The sequence below is a fragment of the Rhinopithecus bieti genome, unplaced genomic scaffold (genome assembly GCF_001698545.2).
Source record: "Rhinopithecus bieti isolate Rb0 unplaced genomic scaffold, ASM169854v2 scaffold_47707, whole genome shotgun sequence".
Taxonomy (NCBI): Eukaryota; Metazoa; Chordata; class Mammalia; order Primates; family Cercopithecidae; genus Rhinopithecus; species Rhinopithecus bieti.
Window position 1 is genome coordinate 959,244 of NW_016819117.1, and position 18,996 is coordinate 978,239.

Sequence of the window (18,996 nt, forward strand, 5' to 3'; positions counted from 1 at the left end):
AGGCGCAGATGCGCCCTCCCGCTCGGTGTCCTCCGCAGATTCGTGCTGCGAGACCCGCAGGGACCCGCCCCAGAGGCTCAAAAAAACCCGCGGCAGCTTCTCCCGGACCCAGGAACTCGTGCTCAGGGCCAACCGACTGGGCCGCGATCGCGTTTCGTCCGGGGCTGCGGCGGCCGTGGGGAATCGGCGGCAGCGAATCGGTGGCGCGCGGGGCCTGAGCGCGCTGCAGTCACCCGGGAGCTAGGTCCAGGTCGGTTTGGGGTCGGGGTCGGGGTCGGGTCGGGTCGGGTTGGGTTGGGCTCCGGGTCTGGTTGGGTCGGTTCCAGGTCGGGGAGGAGTCCGGTCGGGGTCCGGGCCCGGGTCGGGGGCGGGGTCCGAGTGCGGGTCCTCTAGCCCCGCACCCGTGTTCCCCGTAAGCTGTTGGTTTCCACGGGGCGGAGGAATGGCGACGGGAGCCACCCGTCACCGCTCAGGCAGCCAGAAGGGCCGGCAGCTCACGTGGGCCGGGTTTCCCGCCTTGGGTGCGAGGACGCGTGGGGCCGCCCTGTGCCCGGGGAACACTCACCAGCATCCCTGGCCTCCACCTCCCTGTCGCGCCAGTGGCACTCCCGCTTGTGACAACTGAATGTCCCGGGCACAGTGGCCCGGGTTGAGAAGCCCTGCAGTGGGCAGTAGCGTGGGGGTCCCAGCGGAGGAGCGAACTCTGGGTGGAAACCGTCAGGCACTGGAGGGGAAGGAGGCGGGACAGGGTTGGGTGGGACCAGGGGTGAGCGGTGTGGGGTCCTGGGGCGCTCAGAGAGGGGCTTCCTGAGCGTGTGTGGATTATTTCCCTGCCCCAAGCTGAGCCCCGTGTCCATGCCACAGGTTGCCTTCCCGTGACGCCCAGGTCTGTCCTGCAGGATGGAGCCAGCACCCTCAGGGGTCCGACTGGCTGTCCGGGAAGCCATTCAGACCCTCTTATCTTCGGAGGATGGCGGCCGCATCTTCTGCACCCTGGAGTCCCTGAAGCGGTATCTCAGTGAGATGGAGCCTCCAGCGCTCCCGAGGGAGAAGGAGGAGTTTGCCTCAGCCCACTTCTCGCCTGTCCTCAGATGTCTTGTCAGCAGGCTGAGCCCAGCCTGGCTGGAGCTGCTGCCCGACGGCCGCCTGGAGGAGCTGTGGGCCAGCTTCTTCCTGGAGGGCCCAGCGGACCAAGCCTTCCTGGTGCTGATGGAGACCATCGAGGGCACTGCCGGGTGAGTGACCTGGGCCCATCCTGGGGTTGCCGGTAGCCTCAGAAGTGATGAGAGTGGTTTAAAGGACTGGACCAAGAGCCTCTCTAGTTCCTGTGAGGGGCTAGAGAGAGAGCCTGCACATGGCTGAACCCCTGAACAGAAGAAGCGGTCTGTGTCTGTCCTTGGTGACAGGAGGTACCTGCCGGTTCTCACCAAGTCCTTCGCTTGCTCCTTGTCCGGCTGTGTCAGAGAGGGATGGGGCGGGACTGTTCATATCCCAGGTGGCAGAGGCAGCCTGTCCGCTGGGGCCGTTCCCGGTTTTCCAGGGAAGCACAGCTGTCATCACTGACACGTGTCCTATGTGGACTCCCAGCCCCAGGCGGCTCCCAGGCTCAGCCTCAGATCACACTGCAGTCCTTGCCAGGATGCTGCACCTTGAGAAGCTGGGTTTTCAGAGGTTGCTGTGATCAAAGCAAGCCCCAAGTTATCCGTGTCAGCAGCAGGGGAGCGGTGTCCAGTGAGACTCCAGGTTGGGGAAGCTGCTCAGGACCCTGAGAGCTCCCACACAGTAATTGCAGATATTTAGGAATGGATTAACAGATTTTCCCGTTCGGCTTGTGATTTTGGACTTCGCGCTGGTTATGTTGTTGGGGCTACCTGTGTAATCCGGGCTGCGGGTTCCTTGTGGCAGGAAGGGGGCCCCCAGGATGGGGTTTGGGGGCTCTGCCCAACATGCCCATGTCTTCAGCCCCAGCTTCCGGCTGATGAAGATGGCGCGGCTGCTGGCCAGGTTCCTGCGCGAGGGCCGACTGGCAGTGCTGATGGAGGTGCAGTGTCAGCAGCAGACGCAGCCCGGCTTCCCCCTGCTCCGGGAGACGCTGCTGGGCAAGGTGGTGGCCCTGCCTGATCACCTGGGCAACCGCCTGCAGCAGGAGAACTTGGCCGAGTTCTTCCCCCAGAACTACTTCCGCCTGCTCGGAGAGGAGGTCGTCCGGGTGCTGCAAGCGGTTGCGGACTCTCTCCAAGGTGAAGCCCTGCCTCGGGGACCCCCTCGCCACCCGTCTTTTTGGGCCGTTGTCCCCTGCCACCCTCTGGTGCCTCACGGCCTCTGGAGACTTTGGAGTCTTTGGGTGGTGTCGTCAGGCAGGTGGGGACAGCCCTGTCCCACACAGTAGTGACTGGAAGGGCTCATCCGCTGTGGACTGAAGTCCGCTGCCCTCCCCACGGGCGTTTCTTGTCCCTGCAGTCACTGCTGGTTTCCGGGGCCCAGCTGTGCTGCGGTGGCAAGGTGGGGGATCTCGAGGTTCTCCGGTCTGGAGGCAGATGCTGGCGGTGCCCTGGAGAGTGGGTGCTGTGGGAACGGCTTCACCCGCCGCTGGGCTGCAGGGCCCCGTGAGCGCCCATGCTCGCTCTGTTTTCCCTGGGGCGTCAGAAGGCGGCTGCTGCAAGGGTGCATTTCGCTAGCGCGAAGGAGGCTGGGCCGGGGGCCTGCACAGAACCCAGAGCGTCTGCCTGTCCCTGCAGGGCGACCCCTTCCTTCTCTCGCGTTTCCCAAGCTCCAGGCGACAGTTCAGATGCGGGTTGAGCACCTGGGTCCGGCCTCCACTGCGCCACATGCAGCCCCCACCTTGTTCTGAAAGGGGCACCCCGGGGTCCTGGAGCAGCTCAACGCCCCTTCAGAGCCCAGGAGGGAGCCGGGCCCCTCCAGTCCCTGCGTGGGGCCTATGTGGCCCAGGCCCCCTCGTCTCACCCTGGGGGTTCCTGCAGCGTCTCCCAAACCTTCCTGTCCTTTCCGAACGTAGCCCAGGCTCACAGCTGCTGCTCTGCGGGCCCATGTGTTCAGGAGGCTTTGGGAACATCCAGGACGTACGTGGAACGCGTCTTTTTCACGCGTTTGGGGTTGGCTGGGGCTGTCCTGGTCCCCACGCAGCTCTGTGGCTGCCGCTACCCCGCATCCCAGCTCTCCCGTGGGGCTGGTACGGCCCGGCCCTCCTGGTTCCCCACGCTCCCTGGCGTGCGCTCCTTCCCTGCGGCAGCCGCAGCGGTAGTGCTGCTCCAGGTCTCGTGCCAGGCGCAGGGCCCAGGCCTACCCTGCGTGGCTGACCCAACTGGGCCGGGCCCTGTCAGTGCCTCCTCTCCTTCCTCGGTAACGTCATGCCCGTCCCGACCTCCTAGGACCATCGTGACGGTGAAGCAGGCTAAGGCGGGTGAGGGTTTGAAAGGGTTGTGATTTGCTTGTCACGTCCAGCAGACTCCTGTTGGGATTTGCTGGAGGGCTGACGTGTGCCGGCCGTTGTTGTGAGTTTTGCTGTCAGTCGGAGTCCGCCTGACCGAGAGCAGCTCCCCCCACACCTAGATGTTCTTTTGTGCCCTTCCCGCCAGCCTCCTCATCAGGCTTCCCTTTCTGTCCCAGGTGGCCTAGATTCCTCCGTGTCCTTCGTGGCTCAGGTCCTCGGGAAAGCCTGCGTCCACGGGAGGCAGCGTGAGTAGGGCCGTCCTTCCTGCCCGCCCTGCCCCGACCCTCACTCCCCGTCCGCCATCGGCAGAAGGCCGAGAATCCCTCCCGACCCTGGCCCTCTGCGGGGTCTCCTTGCCCGGTCCTGTCCTGGGCCCCTGGGGTCTGGGGCTCGGCTGTGCTGACTGGGGAGCTGTGGGGCTGTCCTTGCTGGACCCACATAGCCCCCAGACACGAGACAGGTGCAGCTCCCCAGGCTCAGGTCCTCCGTCTGTCCCCTCAGAGGAGATGCTGGGCGTGCTGGTGCCCCGGCTGGCAGCGCTCACCCAGGGCAGCTACCTGCACCAGCGCGTCTGCTGGCGCCTGGTGGAGCAAGTTCCGGACCGGGCCATGGAGGCGGTGCTGACCGGGCTGGTGGAGGCTGCGCCGGGGTAAGCAGCTGGGCTTTCCTCCCACTGCGCTGCCTTCTGGGGGTCTGGACCCTGAGAGGCTGCCATTCCTTCACGCTGCTTCTCCTGGGCGCCGTGCTGTGGCTGGCACCCCCATGTCGGAGCCACAGGGTGTGGGTGGTGTCCTCTCAGTTCCTGCACGTGTGGATGGTGGCCTCTGCATCAGAGAGTCCCTGTCTCTTATGAAATAGCGTCGATGCTGTGAACAGCCCAGCTGTTTAGCTACAGGCCTAAAGGCGCCTGGACCTTGGGGCGCCCACCCCGTCCTGCGCCTGTGGTCCCCTGTTGCACACACGTGCGCCACCTCCAGGCTCTGACATGGTGACGGGCGGTGACTCACTTCCCCACGTCTTTGTGCAGGAAAATCAAGGTTGCATTTCTGGAAGCAGGACTGCCAGCCATTTAACCCCCCACAAACCTTGCCAGCTCGCCTGCTTCAGACTCCTCCCTGCCCCCAGCGTGTGTGAGGACGCGCCTGTCTCGGCCCAAAGTGTTTCCTCTTCTTTTTTTTTTTTGAGACGGAGTCTCGCTCCGTCGCCCAGGCTGGAGTGCGGTGACCGGATCTCAGCTCACTGCAAGCTCCACCTCCCAGGTTTTTTACGTCATTCTCCTGCCTCAGCCTCCTGAGCAGCTGGGACTACAGGCGCCCGCCACCTCGCCCAGCTAGTTTTTTGTATTTTTTTTTTAGTAGAGACGGGGTTTCACCGTGTTAGCCAGGATGGTCTCGATCTCCTGACCTCGTGATCCGCCCGTCTCAGCCTCCCAAAGTGCTGGGATTACAGGCTTGAGCTACCACGCCCGGCCTTTTTTTTTTTTTTGAGACAGAGTCTCGCTGTCACGCCCAGGCTGGAGTGCAGTGGTGCGATATCAGCTCACTGCAAGCTCCGCCTGAGTTCACGCCATTCTTCTGCCTCAGCCTCCTGAGTAGCTGGGACTACAGGAGCCTGCCACCATAGCTGGCTAATTAAAATTTTGTGTTTTTAGTAGAGATAGGGTTTCACCATGTTAGCCAGGATGGTTTCGATCTCCTGAGCTCGTGATCCGCCCATCTCGGCCTCCCAAAGTGCTGGGATTACAGGCTTGAGCCACCGCACCCGGCCTCCAAATGTTTTTTAACTGTTACGTCTTTGTGTGGAATTGTGAGTGATGAGTGAGGGAGGAATCCAGCCATATCTGTTTCCACACTGGCTGGAGAGACTTGGGCTCTTCCTGGAGACCCGTAACCTCTCACTGGGAGGACTCTCTCAGTCTAGACCGGGGGTCTACAGGCGACTTGCACAAAATTTGGCCCGCTGCGTGTTTTTGTAAATAAAGTATTTTTGGCACCAGTCACGTTCGTCCGTTTACATATTTGGCTGATTTTGGCTACAGTGGCAGCGTGGAGTGGCTGTGACACGGCTGTGTGGCCCCTAAACCTGGAACACGTAGGCTCCGGCTCTTTACAGAAAAGGTTCTGCCCCGGTCCCACATGAGGCACTGACCTTGGGCTGCGTCAGCCAGGAAGGGGGCCGTGGGGCGCGGACCCACCTCCGTCCGGGCTGGGGCGCAGGGAAGGGGGCCGTGGGGCGTGGACCCACCGCTGCCCGGGCTGGGGCGCAGGTGCTGTCTGGGTTGTCGCATTTATGCCCCGGAGAAGGGAGGATGAAGGCCCAGCTCAGGCAGTCGGAGGATGCAACCAGAGGCTCGCAGCTAGAAATTGGCAGGCCCGGAATCAGGCCGGCGTCTGTGGGCATCAGAGGTCGTGCTCTCTCACTCCTTCCTGCGTCCAGGCCGGCTTGCATCTCTGGTCCCCCGACTCTGTCTTGCAGGCCTGAGGTCCTGTCGCGACTGCTGGGGAACCTGGTGGTGAAGAACAAGAAGGCCCAGTTTGTGATGACCCGGAAGTTTCTGTTCTTACAGTCCCGGCTCACGGTGAGGACGCCACGGAGGGTGCAGGCTGCTGGCTGCCCCAGCACAGCAAGAATCGCTGCAAAGCATGGGGTCGGAGCAGGTGTCTGCTGCCTGGGAGACCCTGCCCGTGATTTGGCGGTGGCCGGCAGGAGTTGGCGAGGCCGTGGGTGCCTCCTTGCCCCGATGACAGACCCTGCTGTGACAGGCGCTGAGTGAGGCTTCTCATGTCTCTTAATCCTCTAGACTCCCGAGAAGCCACCCGCACCAGCTGCGTTCTGTGCCAGGGGCTTGAGGGGGTGGGGTGGGTGGAGGATAGGTCAGGACACAGAGGAGGTTGTGCACTTCCCAGACTTGTGACTCCTGTCCCCATGGCCTGAGCCCGGAGTGGGTGAGCCAGGGCCCGTTCACAAGAGAACTTAAGATGGCGAGTCCCCACCCCAGCACGGCAGCAGCTGCATCCCACGTTTTTATATGGGACCGTTTTATCACGTTCAGTTCGAAGGAATAGAGGCGGGTGGGTCACTTGAGCCCAGGGGGCAGCTTCTGCGGGAGGGGAGGGTCCCGCATTCCAGGAGGCAGTGGCCGCCCCTGTGCTTCTTGTCCGTCTGCTGCCCTCAGTCCAGTCCTGGTCCTGGCACGGCTCTTGGCCTCGGGAGCCCCGGGCTGGCCAGGCGGCGGCCTCGGCACGGTGGACAGGCATGTGATTTTGTTGCAGACGCCCATGCTGCAGAGCCTGCTGGGCTATCTGGCCATGGACAGCCAGCGGCGCCCACTCCTGCTGCAGGTACGAGCCTCTTGGCTCTCCGTCCCCTCGAGGCCCTGGGAGAAGAGCTGTGCAGGGCCCACCTTGGGGGCAGGCAGGGTGAGGCTGGCTGGGCTGGGGCCGGAGCTCCCTCAGAGTGGCTGTGGGCCTGGCGGGGACAGCCTGGCCCCCAGCCCCACCCAGTCCTGGGCCATGCCACCTGCCAGGTGCTGAAGGAGCTGTTGGAGACGTGGGGCAGCAGCAGTGCCATCCGCCACACTCCCCTGCCGCAGCAGCGCCATGTCAGCAAGGCCGTCCTCATCTGCCTGGCGCACCTCAGGGAGCCGGAGCTGCGGGACAGCCGGGATGGTGAGCGGGTGGTTCGGGCTCCCCTGGCCCTGGGCACCCCGAGATGCTCAGGGGGCCTGTCCGGTGCTTGTAGAACTGCTGGCCAGCATGATGGCGGGCGTGAAGTGCCGCCTGGACAGCAGCCTTCCCCCCGTGCGCTGCCTGGGCATGGTCGTGGCTGAGGTCGTTAGTGCCCGGATCCACCCCGAGGGGCCTCCCCTAAAATTCCAGGTGAGTGGGCCGTCCCCTCCACGTCCCTGTGTGGCTGGCCCGGGTCTCCGAGTGGCTGCCTTTCCAGCCCCAGGGTCACTGCCTCTGCCCAGGGTCCAGACCTGGGGAGCGTCCGTGTTGGCTTCTCGCAGGGCTGAGGCTGGAAGCTACGGCAGGCTCTCAGCCCTGAGCTCCTGGGGCCACACAGGGTCGGGTGAGCACAGGGCCCCCGGGGGCTGCCTGCACACCTTCACAGACTCTCTTCAGATGGGGATCTGGGGGTGGCTGGGGTTAAGGGAGCCACGCCCTGCGGTTCGTCTGGCCTGGGCTGCAGGGCAGTCAGGTCGCTGTGGGTCGATGGGTGCGGGTGTCAGCCTCTGCTGCCTGCCGTCTGGTGTGGGCGGCTGCCTGGCCGTGGAGGAGCCCTGTCTGCCTTCAGGCTGTGGTGGTGACGGCCTGTCCTCTCATCTGCTGAGACCTTGGGATCTCTTTGGGGCATTGGCCTGGCGGGAGGCGCAGCTCCTTCGGGAGGGACCACGGCCCCCAGCTTTGAGCACACCCAGTGCTACCGTTGGGCTGAGGTGGAACCTTAGAAAGTTGCTTTTAAAAAGACACCTGGTTGTCCAGGGCCCAGCCACTGAGTGAGACCGGGCTGTGAGGGGGGCTGCAGTGGGGAGTGGCTCCCGCTCGGGGAGGGGCCCTGTTTCGGGGAGGGGCTCCCGCTCTGGTAGGGGCCCTGTCTCGGGGAGGGGCGCTGCAGCCTGGCAGATGCCACTGAGCCTGCTCCCCTGCTGTAGTACGAAGAGGATGAACTGAGCCTCGAGCTGCTGGCCTTGGCCTCCCCCCAGCCTGCGGGTGACGGCGCCTCGGAGGCGGGGTGAGGGTCTCTGCACCCCCGGGACCCCACCGCTATTGCTGTGGATTCCACTGCCGGGATGGGAGTGGGTGAAGGCCTTTCTTTTGGTGCTCTGAGTCCTGAGACCAGAGGCTTGAGAAGACTCTAAATGATTTGTTCCTTGTTTCCTTAAAGCACCTCCCTCGCTCCAGCCACGGCAGAGCCCCTGCAGACACCCCCACAGAGATGGTGGATGGCGGCGTCCCCCAAGCACAGCTGGCAGGCTCTGACTCGGAGCTGGACAGGTAGGGGCTCTGCCACCCCAGTGGGTAGCGTGCAGGAGGCCGGGAGGCAAACCCCTCACACTCCAACCTGCGCCCCTTGGGGGCTCCCTGCCTGCTCTGTCCTTGTTCTCTTTTGTCCTCGTGGGAGGGCTCCCAGCTCCCAGCTCTGCTGCAGGTGCAGGGGCCGAGGCGTTAGCTCCACATCTTGGGGTGGAGTGAGGGGTCGGCTCTGCCGTTGGGCACTTCCTCTCACAGGCCGTGGGCTGTTTATGTCTGCTCTGCCCTCCCCCAGCGATGATGAGTTTGTGCCCTATGACATGTCAGGGGACAGAGAGCTGAAGAGCAGCAAGGCTCCTGCCTATGTCCGGGACTGCGTGGAAGGTGGGCACGGTTCCCTGGAGGGCCTTGCTGGGCTGGGCATGGGTCTCACTCACAGCCTGGTTCTGCCTCAAGGGGCCACCAGGAAGCCCTGGGCCCAGGGTGCTGACCGTGCCGCTGGCTCTCATGGGCTCAGGATCAGGGTCAGGGCTGAGGCTGACCGAGGCCTGTCTGGGTTCTGTGCAGCCCTGACCACAACTGAGGACGTAGAGCGCTGGGAGGCGGCCCTGCGGGCCCTTGAGGGCCTGGTCTACAGGAGCCCCACAGCCACTCGGGAGGTGAGTGGGGGCGGGAGTGGGTGGGGAGGCCCAAGATGGTAGCTCCCCCAATGCCGTCTGTGTCCTGGCCACTGAGGGTGACATCTGGCTCCCGTGTGTGACTCAGGGCTGCTGCCTCTCCCAGAAGGGCTACGGCCTGGGGCCTCTGCCCGGGTGGGTGGCTCAAGCCCTGTGAGTCTCGGTGAGGCCTCAGGGCAGGTGGCTGGGTCCACCAGGTTTTCCAGCCCTAACCCCTGTGTGCAGGTGAGCGTGGAGCTGGCCAAGGTGCTTCTGCATCTGGAGGAGAAGACCTGTGTGGTGGGATTTGCAGGGCTGCGCCAGAGAGCCCTGGTGGCTGTCACGGTCACAGACCCAGCCCGGGTGAGTCCCCGCACCCGTGGCCCCGGCCAGTGCAGGTGCAGCGGGAAGCGCTGGGAGCTGCAGTGCCTGAGGCTCAGTCCTATGCTGGAGCTGGCTATGAGGTGCCTGGAGGTCGCCCCGGGCAGACCTCAGGTCCTGGACCACAACAGCCTCTCCCCTGTGCCCTCAGGTGGCTGACTATCTGACCTCGCAGTTCTATGCCCTCAACTACAGCCTCCGGCAGCGCATGGACATCCTGGACGTAAGTGCCTCCTGGGCCTCAGTCCCGCTGGTCCGGCCCAAGTTGCCCTAAGGTGGGGGTGCCAAAACCTGGGTCTCCTTGTTGCTGGGCCCGTGGGGCTCGTGTAGGCCTGTCCACTGCCTTCGTGAGTGTGTGACCGGGCAGGACTCAGCAGTGGGGGAGTTAGGGCTCCCGTGGCAGAGCATTTTTTTTTTTTTTAAATAACAGCTTTACTGATATAACTCGCATGCCATAAAATTCACCACTTTAGGATAAAATGTGTGCTATGCAGGTGAGGGAATATTATTCAGCAATGAAAAAGAAAAATTCAAATCCCAGCACTGGAAGGCTGAGGCGGGAGGATCACTTGAGCCCAGGAGTTCGAGACCAGCTAGGGCAACATAATGAGACCCCAGTCTCCGTTAGCCGAGTGTGGTGGCGGGTGACTGAGGTCCCAGTTACTCAGGAGGCTGGGGTGGGAGATCCCTTGAACCCAGGAGGTGGAGGCTGCAGCGAGCTGTGTTTGCACTGCTGCACTCCAGTGTGGATGATAGAGGGAGACTCTGTCTCAAAGATAATTTGACTCTGAGACGCTCTGCCGCACGGTGAACCTCGAGTTAAAGCAGCCCCAGGGCCTGCACATCGTCGTGAGCCATCCAGAGGAGCCAGGTTCACGGAGAGCGGACGGGGCTACCAGGGCTCGGGGAGGGGATGTGGAGTGAGCGTTTCACGGGGACAGAGTTTCAGCTTGGGAAGGCGAAAGAGTTCTGGTGCGCATGGAGGTGATGGTTGCCCATCGTGAATGTGCTTACTAATGCCATGGAACTGTACAGTTAAAGATGGGGACAACGGGCTGGGCGTGGCAGCTCACACCCGTCGTCCCAGTGCTTTGGGAGACCAAGGTGGGAGGACTGATCAAACGCAGGAGTTTGAGGTCAACACAGCAAGACCCTGTTATCTCCACCAAAAGAAAACTAGCTGGGCGTGGTGGCGCCTGTGGTCCCTGCTACTCTTGAGGCTGAAGCGGGAGTTTGGCTTGATCCCAGAGGTCAAGGCTATAGTGAGCTGTGATGGCAGCACTGCCCTATAACCTGGGCAATAGGGCAAGACTCTGTCTGTTGAAAAAAAAAAAAAAAAAAGGTAGGCCGGCCACAGTGGCTCACGCCTGTAATCCCAGCACTTTGGAAGGCTGAGCCGGGCGGACCTTGAGGTCAGGAGTTCAAGACCAGCCTCGCCAACATGGTGAAACCCCGTCTCTACTAAAAATACAAAAAATTAGCTGGGTGTGATGGCACACGCCTGTAGTCCCAGCTACTTGGGAGGCTGAGGCAGGAGGATCGCTTGAAGCCGGGCGCCGGAGGTTCTGATGAGTCGAGATCGTGCCACTGCACACCAGCCTGGGCGTCAGTGAGACTCCATTTAAAAAAAAAAACAAAAAAACAAGAGGCGGGAGGCCGGTCACGGTGTCTCACACCTGTAATCCCAACATTTTGGGAGGCTGAGGCAGATGGATCACGAGGTCAAGAGATTGAGACCAGCCTGGCTAACATGATGAAACCCCATCTCTACTAAAAGTACAAAAAAATTAGGCAGGCATTGTGGCGGGCACCAGTAGTCCCAGCTACTAGGGAGGCTGAGGCAGGAGAATGGCGTGAACCCGGGAGGCGGAGGTTCTGGTGAGTCGAGATTGCACCACTGCACTCCAGCCTGGGCGACGGAGGGAGACTCCATCTCAAAAAAAAAAGAAAAAGGGAGGGGAGGAGTTAACGTGGTAAATCTTGTATATATTTTACCACAATAAAGCGCAAAAGACTGAGAACATGAGAAAGAACTCACTGGAACCGGTTTTGAGGTGCACACTTGGGCGGCATCCAGAACATCCGCAGTGTCACACAGCCGCCGCCTCTGTCTAGTCCCAGAGCGTCCTCATCACCCCGGAGGGAACCCCGTCCCTGTCAGCAGTCGCCCCGATCCCGCGGCCTGGGAGCCTCCGGTCTGGCACTGGCCTGTTGAGAAGGTGTCCTAGAGATGGAGGCGCACACTGGTCTTTGGTGCCTCCTCCTCTGCCGTGTTCTGAGGTCCACCCACCTGTGGCATGTGCCACTGCAGCGTTGGTTTTGCTGTGAGGTCGAGCTCCTGGGAGAAGGGCATGCGGCTGTGGCGTGGCGGGACTGCATGGCTTTAGGATGAGGCTGCGCTGGGCCCTGGGCATGTTCTCATTTCCTGGAGCACAGAGCCCACCTTCCCCACTTTCCCGCCTACCAAGACGCGGTCGCTATCAGATATGGAGAAGTGTCAGATATGGGGAAGTGACTTTTCTCCTTGTTCCCAGAACACACTTTCCCCTGGGCGGCGAGGGCCCCTGGGCCCGTGTCTGAGGCTTTGGCTGATGACTTGACTCTTGGGAAATGTTCTTCCCTGGAGCAGTGGCGACTGTCTTGGGCCTATCTCCCTCCAGGTGCTGACTCTGGCTGCCCAGGAGCTGTCTAGGCCTGGGTGCCTCGGGAGGGCTCCCCAGCCTGGCTCCCCGAGTCCCAACACCCAGTGCCTGCCAGCGGCAGCCGCCCCTCAACCTGGCAGCGCCGTGACATCCGACTGGCGGGTGGTGGTGGAGGAGCGAATCAGAAGCAAGACCCGGCGGCTCTCCAAGGTAAGTGGGCGCCTGGTCAGCTCAGGGGCATGGGGACCGTGGGTGGGCGGGAAGGGCGGTCAGACACCTCCAGGCACTGTCTATAGCGAGGGGTGGCCGTATTCGCAGGGGATGGTGCCTGTGCCGGGATTCCTGAAAGGCAGGTCCATGGTTCGCGCCGAGGAACTGGACCTGGCTGTAGGGGACCCAGACTGGGCTTGGGGACATGCTAAGAGACAGGTGCCCTGGTGGTGCTCTGTCCTCAGAGCATCTGGAGATGTTTTTAGTTGTCGCTGGGGGTGGGTTGGAGACCAGGGAGGCATCCTGCAGTGCCCAGGGCGGCCCTGCCATGACGCTTCTCCAGCCCTGAATGTCCTGCCTGCAAGGTGGGGAAGGCTTGGTCTGCTGCCCAGGCATTGGCTGTGGAGCCTGAGTCCCGTCACCAACCCCGCGGGGCCTGGGAGCTGGGCGGGGCCGCAGGAGTGGCCCAGGGAGGCAAGGAGAGGCTGGGGTCCACGCTGCTTTGTGGGATCCTCTCGGGGTAGGGGTGCTGTGCCCACTGCCCAGGCCTGCGCCTCCGTGAGCACCATGTGTGTCTGGCAGGGTGGCCCGAGGCAGGGCCCAGCAGGTGGCCCCAGCAGATTCAGCTCCGTGGCCGGCCACTTCTTCTTCCCCCTCCTTCAGCATTTTGACAGGTGAGTGGGTTTTCTGTGGGCCTGTGGACGTGGGGGACGGGGACCCTGGATGTACCCCTGTGGCCAAGAGGTTTCCAGGCTGGGGTCTGAGTGGGCTTGGGTGTGAACAGGGTTGCGGCTTTGCTGTGGCTTTTTGTAAGTCTGTGTTAAGTGGCAGGGAGCGTTCTGCAAAGTTCCTCTGTGGTTGAGCTTTGCTGTGAGGTGCCAGGTGTCTGCTCCGATGCTGGGCTTGCGGCATGGCCGGCAGTGCTGCCCGCACCTGCCTGACGCCATCACCCACTGGGCCCTCCTCGCTGCCTCCTGCCTCAGCCGGTGCTGCTCTGGCCCCAGGTTCAGGGCGTGAGGCTCTCAGGATGGCAGAGAAGTGTGGGGCCTGGGTCATGGTGCAGCAGGGGTGGGGGCCTCGGCGGTTGGGAACTCCTGGCCCAGGTGGGCTTGTGCCAGACAGCCCTGCAGGGGGAGTGGGCACCCGGGAACGGTCCTACGGTCTCAGTGCAGGCAAGGTGGTGGGCGCAGGAGGAGGGGCTGTGTGGGGCTCCCTCGGTCTCCCGCGGTGGCCCAGGATGTTGGGGACCTGGCCCTGAGGCGCCCCTGCACCTTGGGCTCCATCCTGTGCTCTAGGCCTGTGGTGACCTTCGACCTCTTGGGAGATGACCAGCTGGTTCTCGGAAGGCTGACGCACACGTTAGGGGCCCTGATGTACCTGGCTGTTAACACCACGGTGAGCCGGGAGAGGTCGCGGGGCGCTGGCCTGCGCCGCCCGTGGATCAGGAGCGCTCCTCAGCCTCACCTGCGCCCGGGGATGGGTGTCCAAGGGAGGGCCTGCCTGTGTGGCCCCAGGCAGTGGGAGCACCCCCTCGGCTGTCAGGCAGGCCCTGTCCCTGCTGCCCAGCAGCGGAAGCTGCCCATGGTGCTGGGATGTGGGGACGGCGTGGGGACCCCACTGACTGTCTCTCTGCTGGTGTCCAGGTGGCTGTGGCCATGGGCAAGGCCCTGCTGGAATTCGTGTGGGTCCTTCGCTTCCACGTCGACACGTGAGTGGCCTGTGGGGCTGGGCCAGGCCAGGGGTGCACGTAGACACAAGGGTCTCATCGTGGGGGCCCCATGGAGCCTCGAGGTGACTGACAGGCAGCCTGGCCTGGTACTTCCCAACTGGGAAATGTGCCAGGCAGGGCCGCAGCGTGGGTGGTCCACCGCACCAGGGGGAGCGGGAGGTCTCCCTGGCCTGGGACGTGGTCCCTGCCGGTTTCAGCCTCCACCTTTCTGCCGGCAGCTATGTGCGCCAGGGGCTGCTGTCGGCTGTCTCCTCCGTCCTGCTCAGCGTGCCTGCCGCGCGCCTGCTGGAGGACCTGCTGGATGAGCTGCTGGAAGCCCAGTCCTGGCTGGCGGGTAAGTGTCGGCCCAGGCTCTGTGTGGGGCGCAGCTCCTGCAGGCTGGGAGCCGGGCCTCTCATCTGGGGTGCGCGTCCCTCTCGCAGACATGCAGAGGCACGTGGTGGTCCCCGTGTGGGGAATCCAGTGCCTGGTTCCTGTTGTGGCCGCTGTGGAACCCTGCAGGGGAGACGAGGGAAGACACCTTCCTCCACAAATGGGCTTCCTTCTGAGAAAGGCCACATCCAGAAGCCGCCAGCACAGCCCTGCAAGCCCAGAGCCCCTCCGTCAGGCTCACCTGGGGAACGTTTTGCCACTTGGCTCCCCCCTTGTGTGTTCTGATTATTTTAAAAATGTTTAATTTTTTGAGACGGGGTCTTGCTCTGCTGTTCAGGCTGGAGTGCAGTGGCACGATCTTGGCTCACTGCAGCCTTGAGCTCCTGAACTCAAGTGATCCTCCCATCTCAGCCTCCTGAGTAGCTGGGACCACAGGTGCACACCACCACAGCCTGCCAGCTTTTAAAATAATTTTTGTAGAGATGGAGTCTTGCTGTGTTGCCTGGGCTCATCTGAAACTCCTGAGCTCAAGCAGTCCTCCCACCTCGGCCTCCCAAAGTACTGGGATTACAGGCATGAGCCACTGCGCTTGGACCTTGTAAAAGTCAGTTGTGAACGTTGTGACCTTTGGCCTTTCGGTACTTGAGCTGGGCCTAAGGACAGGCCGCCGTGACCCCTTGGGACCCACACAGGTAGAGTGTGCAGGCTGGAGGTGCAGCCACCCCAGCACTGGCCTGATCCTGGACCCTGCTGGGGCCCCTCTGAGCTCCCACCCGCCCGCCTCCCTGGGCCCCTGTGAGTCCCCGCCCGCCCGCCTCCCTGGGCTCCTCCGGCTGGTGCAGTCTCGGCACCTTTTGTTGTTTGCTTGCCCTTGTGGTCCAGTGACTGGTTTGTGGGGCGCTTGGGGTGGGTTCGCAGCCCAGCCCCTGAACCAGCCTCGGTTTCCCGTGTTTGTCAGGAGGGTCCTGGGTGATGCGGGTCCTTCCCAGGCACTTGCGCTCAGGCCTCTGTGCTAGGGGACGCTGGGGGATGCTTGTGGTGAGGTCACCTTTCCCGTGGGGCTGGGCTGTGCCTCTTCGGCCCCGGCCATCTCCCCTCTGCCCACCCGGGTGCAGTGCCAGCCTGCTGGGTGTGAACGGGTGTTTCCCACGGGAATGGAGCTGATGAGTCCCCAGGGATGGGCCAGGAGCAGAGCACGGGATCGATGGACACGGGAAGGGCGGGCCCAGCTCTGCCCTGTCCCCTCCCAGGCCCTGTGCACAGGGTGGCCATGAATGTCTTCCCACGGAGCAGCTGGAGGGTCCTGGGCCCAAAGTGCAGGGAGCCTGTGCAGGGCTTTGCCTCTTTCAAGGGGGGTGCGGTGCCCCAGACACCGGTTCCTTGGAGCTGCTGCACAGCCCCTCCTCAGAATGCTCTCGCCCACTCGCCCTGCCTGGAGGAGGAGAGGTTCCCCCTTGGCCAGTGGAGCCACTGACGGGGCTGGGTGGGCGAGCACATTCCCTACCTCCTTCCCCAGAGACTTGGTGCCTGCCACGTCATTGTCTGGGGGCCTTGGGGACCTGAAGCACCAGGAGGAGCAGGGGGGCTCTGTCCCTCGGCCGCCCCTGTTCCACTCAGGGCTGGTGGGGTCCTGGCAGGGTATTCTCCTTTCGCAGGCACCTCTCCCAAGGGTCTACAGGTGCTTCCTCACCCTGCGATTCTAGCCCAGTCTGGGGAGTTGTGGCCAGCAGAGCCCCTCAAGGCTCACCAGGGCTCCAGGCTGCAGGAGACCTTGGTGAGGGTCCCAGCACTGCAGGCAGCCAAGAACTCTGGCTCCGACCTGGAGGGGGCAGTGTGCAGTCCCAGACACCCCAGAGGCCTCCCTGCAGGCGGGTGGCACCTCCTGATGCCCACCACCCGGATTCCTAGGGCCTTCCACTTCTGACTGCAGCCCACGTCTGCTGTCCAGCACGGAGCAGGCCCTGCGGTGTTCGGGTGTTCCTGGGCTGTGTGCCCCACCCCAGGCCCCCTTCCCATGGCTGCCTGTCCCACAGCTCGGGGCAGCCCTCCATGTACAGTGCTGCCTGCACAGAGCCTGTGGCACGCAGGACATGGCCTTGGGGAGGGTCCGGGCTCACTGCAGACCCAAGCCCCCTTTCTTCCGTGGAGTCAGGCCCGGCGGGACTGGTTCAGGCAGACTGAAGACAGAAGGAGGGAGAATACGCCCTCCATGCTGCCTCAGCTTTGCTTGTCACTCTCTGGCAGACGTGGCTGAGAAAGACCCGGATGAGGACTGCAGGACGCTGGCACTGAGGGCCCTGTTGCTTCTGCAGAGACTCAAGAACAGGCTTCTCCCACCCGCATCTCCCTAGTCCCTGGAGGCCTCCCCAGGCCCCCCCCGCCGGCAGCAAGGAAGGTGGCCAAGCAGCGACCTGGAGCAGCGGAGCCAGGCTTTGTAGCGAGGTCAGGTCGGCGGCAGCATCCGGTACGGAGAGTGCAGATGCAGGGAAGGCCTGGCCTGCCGCTATTTATAGTGCAGCAAGTCTGCTAAAAATACACTGGGCCTGGGCACTGCCCGCTGGGACATGGCAGCCTGGACGTGGGGCTGTGGCCAGGGCCGTGGGCGCTGCTGGTGGGGCTGACTCCTCCAGTGAGGGCAGAACCAGGCTGGCAGGAGGGGAGGACAGTGTACCTGCTGCTCAGAGCCCCCAAGGCACTCCTGTGAGCGCCACCAAGCAGGACAGAGCAGCTCTTGTCCCAGGTCCCTCGGGCTGAGCGCCGTGTCACCAGGAGAATCGTGCTCACGGCCCAGGCAGGGCGTGTGGCTCCTGGATGGGCTTGTGGGGTGGGTGGACAGGACACGGGCTCCCAGAAAATAAACTACTTTATTGGAATTGCAGGAGTGTTGGTGGCTGGTGGGCAGAGCCTAGCGGGGGGTGCAGCCACCAGGGCTCTGGTGTCCCAGCTCAGGAGCTCAGGAGCTGTGGGTCTTGCAGGAGTGTGTGGGGGGGATGTGATGTGTGGGGGCAGGTGCCCCAGCCCTCCAGCTGCAGCTTCCTAACCGAGGTTCTACAAGTTTCTCAGGCTTTACGGTGTGTAGTTGGGAGAATATGATGGAAGGGTGAACCCGACTCCCTTTAAAGGAGCGAATCCACAAATCTGCGGAGCTGCCGGGCACCCGGAGGCAGCAAGGTGCAGATGGGGCACAGCCTCTGCCGGCCCGGGCCGCTGCGTTCCCGCCCAGCTCTGGTGCATATTCCATCACAGACGTTTTTTCCCAGTAAAAAAGCTGGCTTTGCTGCAGCCAACTGGAAAATTCCAGAAGATGCCTTCCTGCAGCAGCACGCTGGTCCTGGGGCCCAGGCCCGTCAGGGGTCGTCGTCTGCCTCTTCCACCACCTCTTCGTCCGGCTCCCTGGGGTCCTCCATGCTGTTGTGGCGGACCCGCTCGGGCACCGTGCGTGGTAGCGGGAGACCCAGCCCCTGGTGCACGGCGTCCACGGCCCGCGGGCTCACGTAGTAGGACATGTTGGCCAAGGGAAGCCGCCGCCGCATCTCCTCCAGGAATCTGTAGGCCTGGGGCAGAGAAGCAGATGTTACTCAGCTTTCCTCAACAACCGGGCACGACGCTCTGCCCGCAGGCCAGGCACATGCTGCTGCCCCTGGAGGCGGGTGGGGGTGCCTCCCTGCTGGAGGACACAGTGCACTGAGGCTTCCCAGTGGTGATGGGGGGATGTGGTGATGGGGGGACGTGGTGATGGGGGGATGCGGTGATGAGGGATGCAGTGCCCACAGACCGCACATGTGCCATGTGTGGACGGTTAACAGGAAGCTTCGGCTGGCCTTTCAGCTGGAAATGCAGAGCCAGGGCCCTGGAAAGTCCCTCAGCAGCTGTGCACAGAGGCCCGCTCCCCCTGTGTGCGCGGGCAGAGCCTCCCGGGGCGCAGAGGCCCTGTGTTTTGCACTCAAGTCTTGGGAGTGGACATGCATGTCAGACTGGAGGGCAGGCAGCAATATCCAGTGGTTTGTCTTGGGTATTATTATTATTTTTTTGAGATGGAGTCTCAGCTATGAAGATTTAAGCTTGTTGGATGGCCCCTCCCATCACCTGGCAGTGGACCTGTATTTAAGGAAGGCCTCAGCTGGGGTGGGCGCTGGTGGAGTGCAAGCCTTCCACGCAGTCTCAAATCAGAGGGTGAGGGCAAACATCTACAACTGAAAAGATGCTGCCTCAGATGTTGACAAACCACTCTGCCATGTGCCGGGCGCTGTGCTGGGGACACAGGAGAACAAGCTTGGGTAATGCTGTAGCGGGGAGTCCAGGTCAGGCTGAGGTCCTGCAGTGGCAGAATTCAGAGAAGGGTTGGCACAGGGAGAGAGGGACAGGAAGGAGCTGGCCAGGGTCGAAGAGGGACCCTGTGGTCAGAAAGGGCCAGTGTCCTTCTGATGCAACCAGGGCCTAGCGTGTGTGACTGCTCTGTGTGCAGAGCTACCTTTGGAGAGGGCAATGAAGTGGTTTCCAGTAGGCAGGCAGAGGGTGCGGAGGGCAGGTGAGGGGTGGTGGGGGGCAGGACAGGTGGCGTAGCTGGGTGAGGGGCGGTGGG

General features: G+C 62.9%; 2 protein-coding genes across 5 annotated transcripts in view; one reads left to right on the forward strand and one right to left on the reverse strand.

Annotated features, from left to right (window-relative positions):
• On the forward strand, positions 1-17,287 carry TELO2 (telomere maintenance 2). The gene is given in 22 exon segments (XM_017858329.1): positions 1-250; positions 865-1,235; positions 1,963-2,240; positions 3,628-3,696; positions 3,953-4,100; positions 5,927-6,029; positions 6,724-6,792; positions 6,978-7,119; positions 7,193-7,329; positions 8,106-8,185; positions 8,339-8,364; positions 8,367-8,448; positions 8,720-8,808; positions 8,992-9,083; positions 9,327-9,443; positions 9,613-9,684; positions 12,122-12,313; positions 12,896-12,987; positions 13,609-13,708; positions 13,957-14,021; positions 14,261-14,376; positions 16,659-17,287. Coding segments are annotated over 21 exon segments (2,511 nt in total). The 5' UTR covers positions 1-250; positions 865-900; the 3' UTR covers positions 16,766-17,287.
• Positions 17,263-18,996, reverse strand: part of IFT140 (intraflagellar transport 140) — a 113,163-nt gene continuing 111,429 nt past the window's right edge. For all 4 annotated transcript variants that reach the window (XM_017858307.1, XM_017858301.1, XM_017858302.1 and 1 more), the window contains one exon: positions 17,263-17,968. In XM_017858307.1, coding sequence (XP_017713796.1) covers positions 17,762-17,968 — 207 coding nt within the window. In that variant the 3' untranslated portion in view covers positions 17,263-17,761. The remainder of the gene's footprint in view (positions 17,969-18,996) is intronic.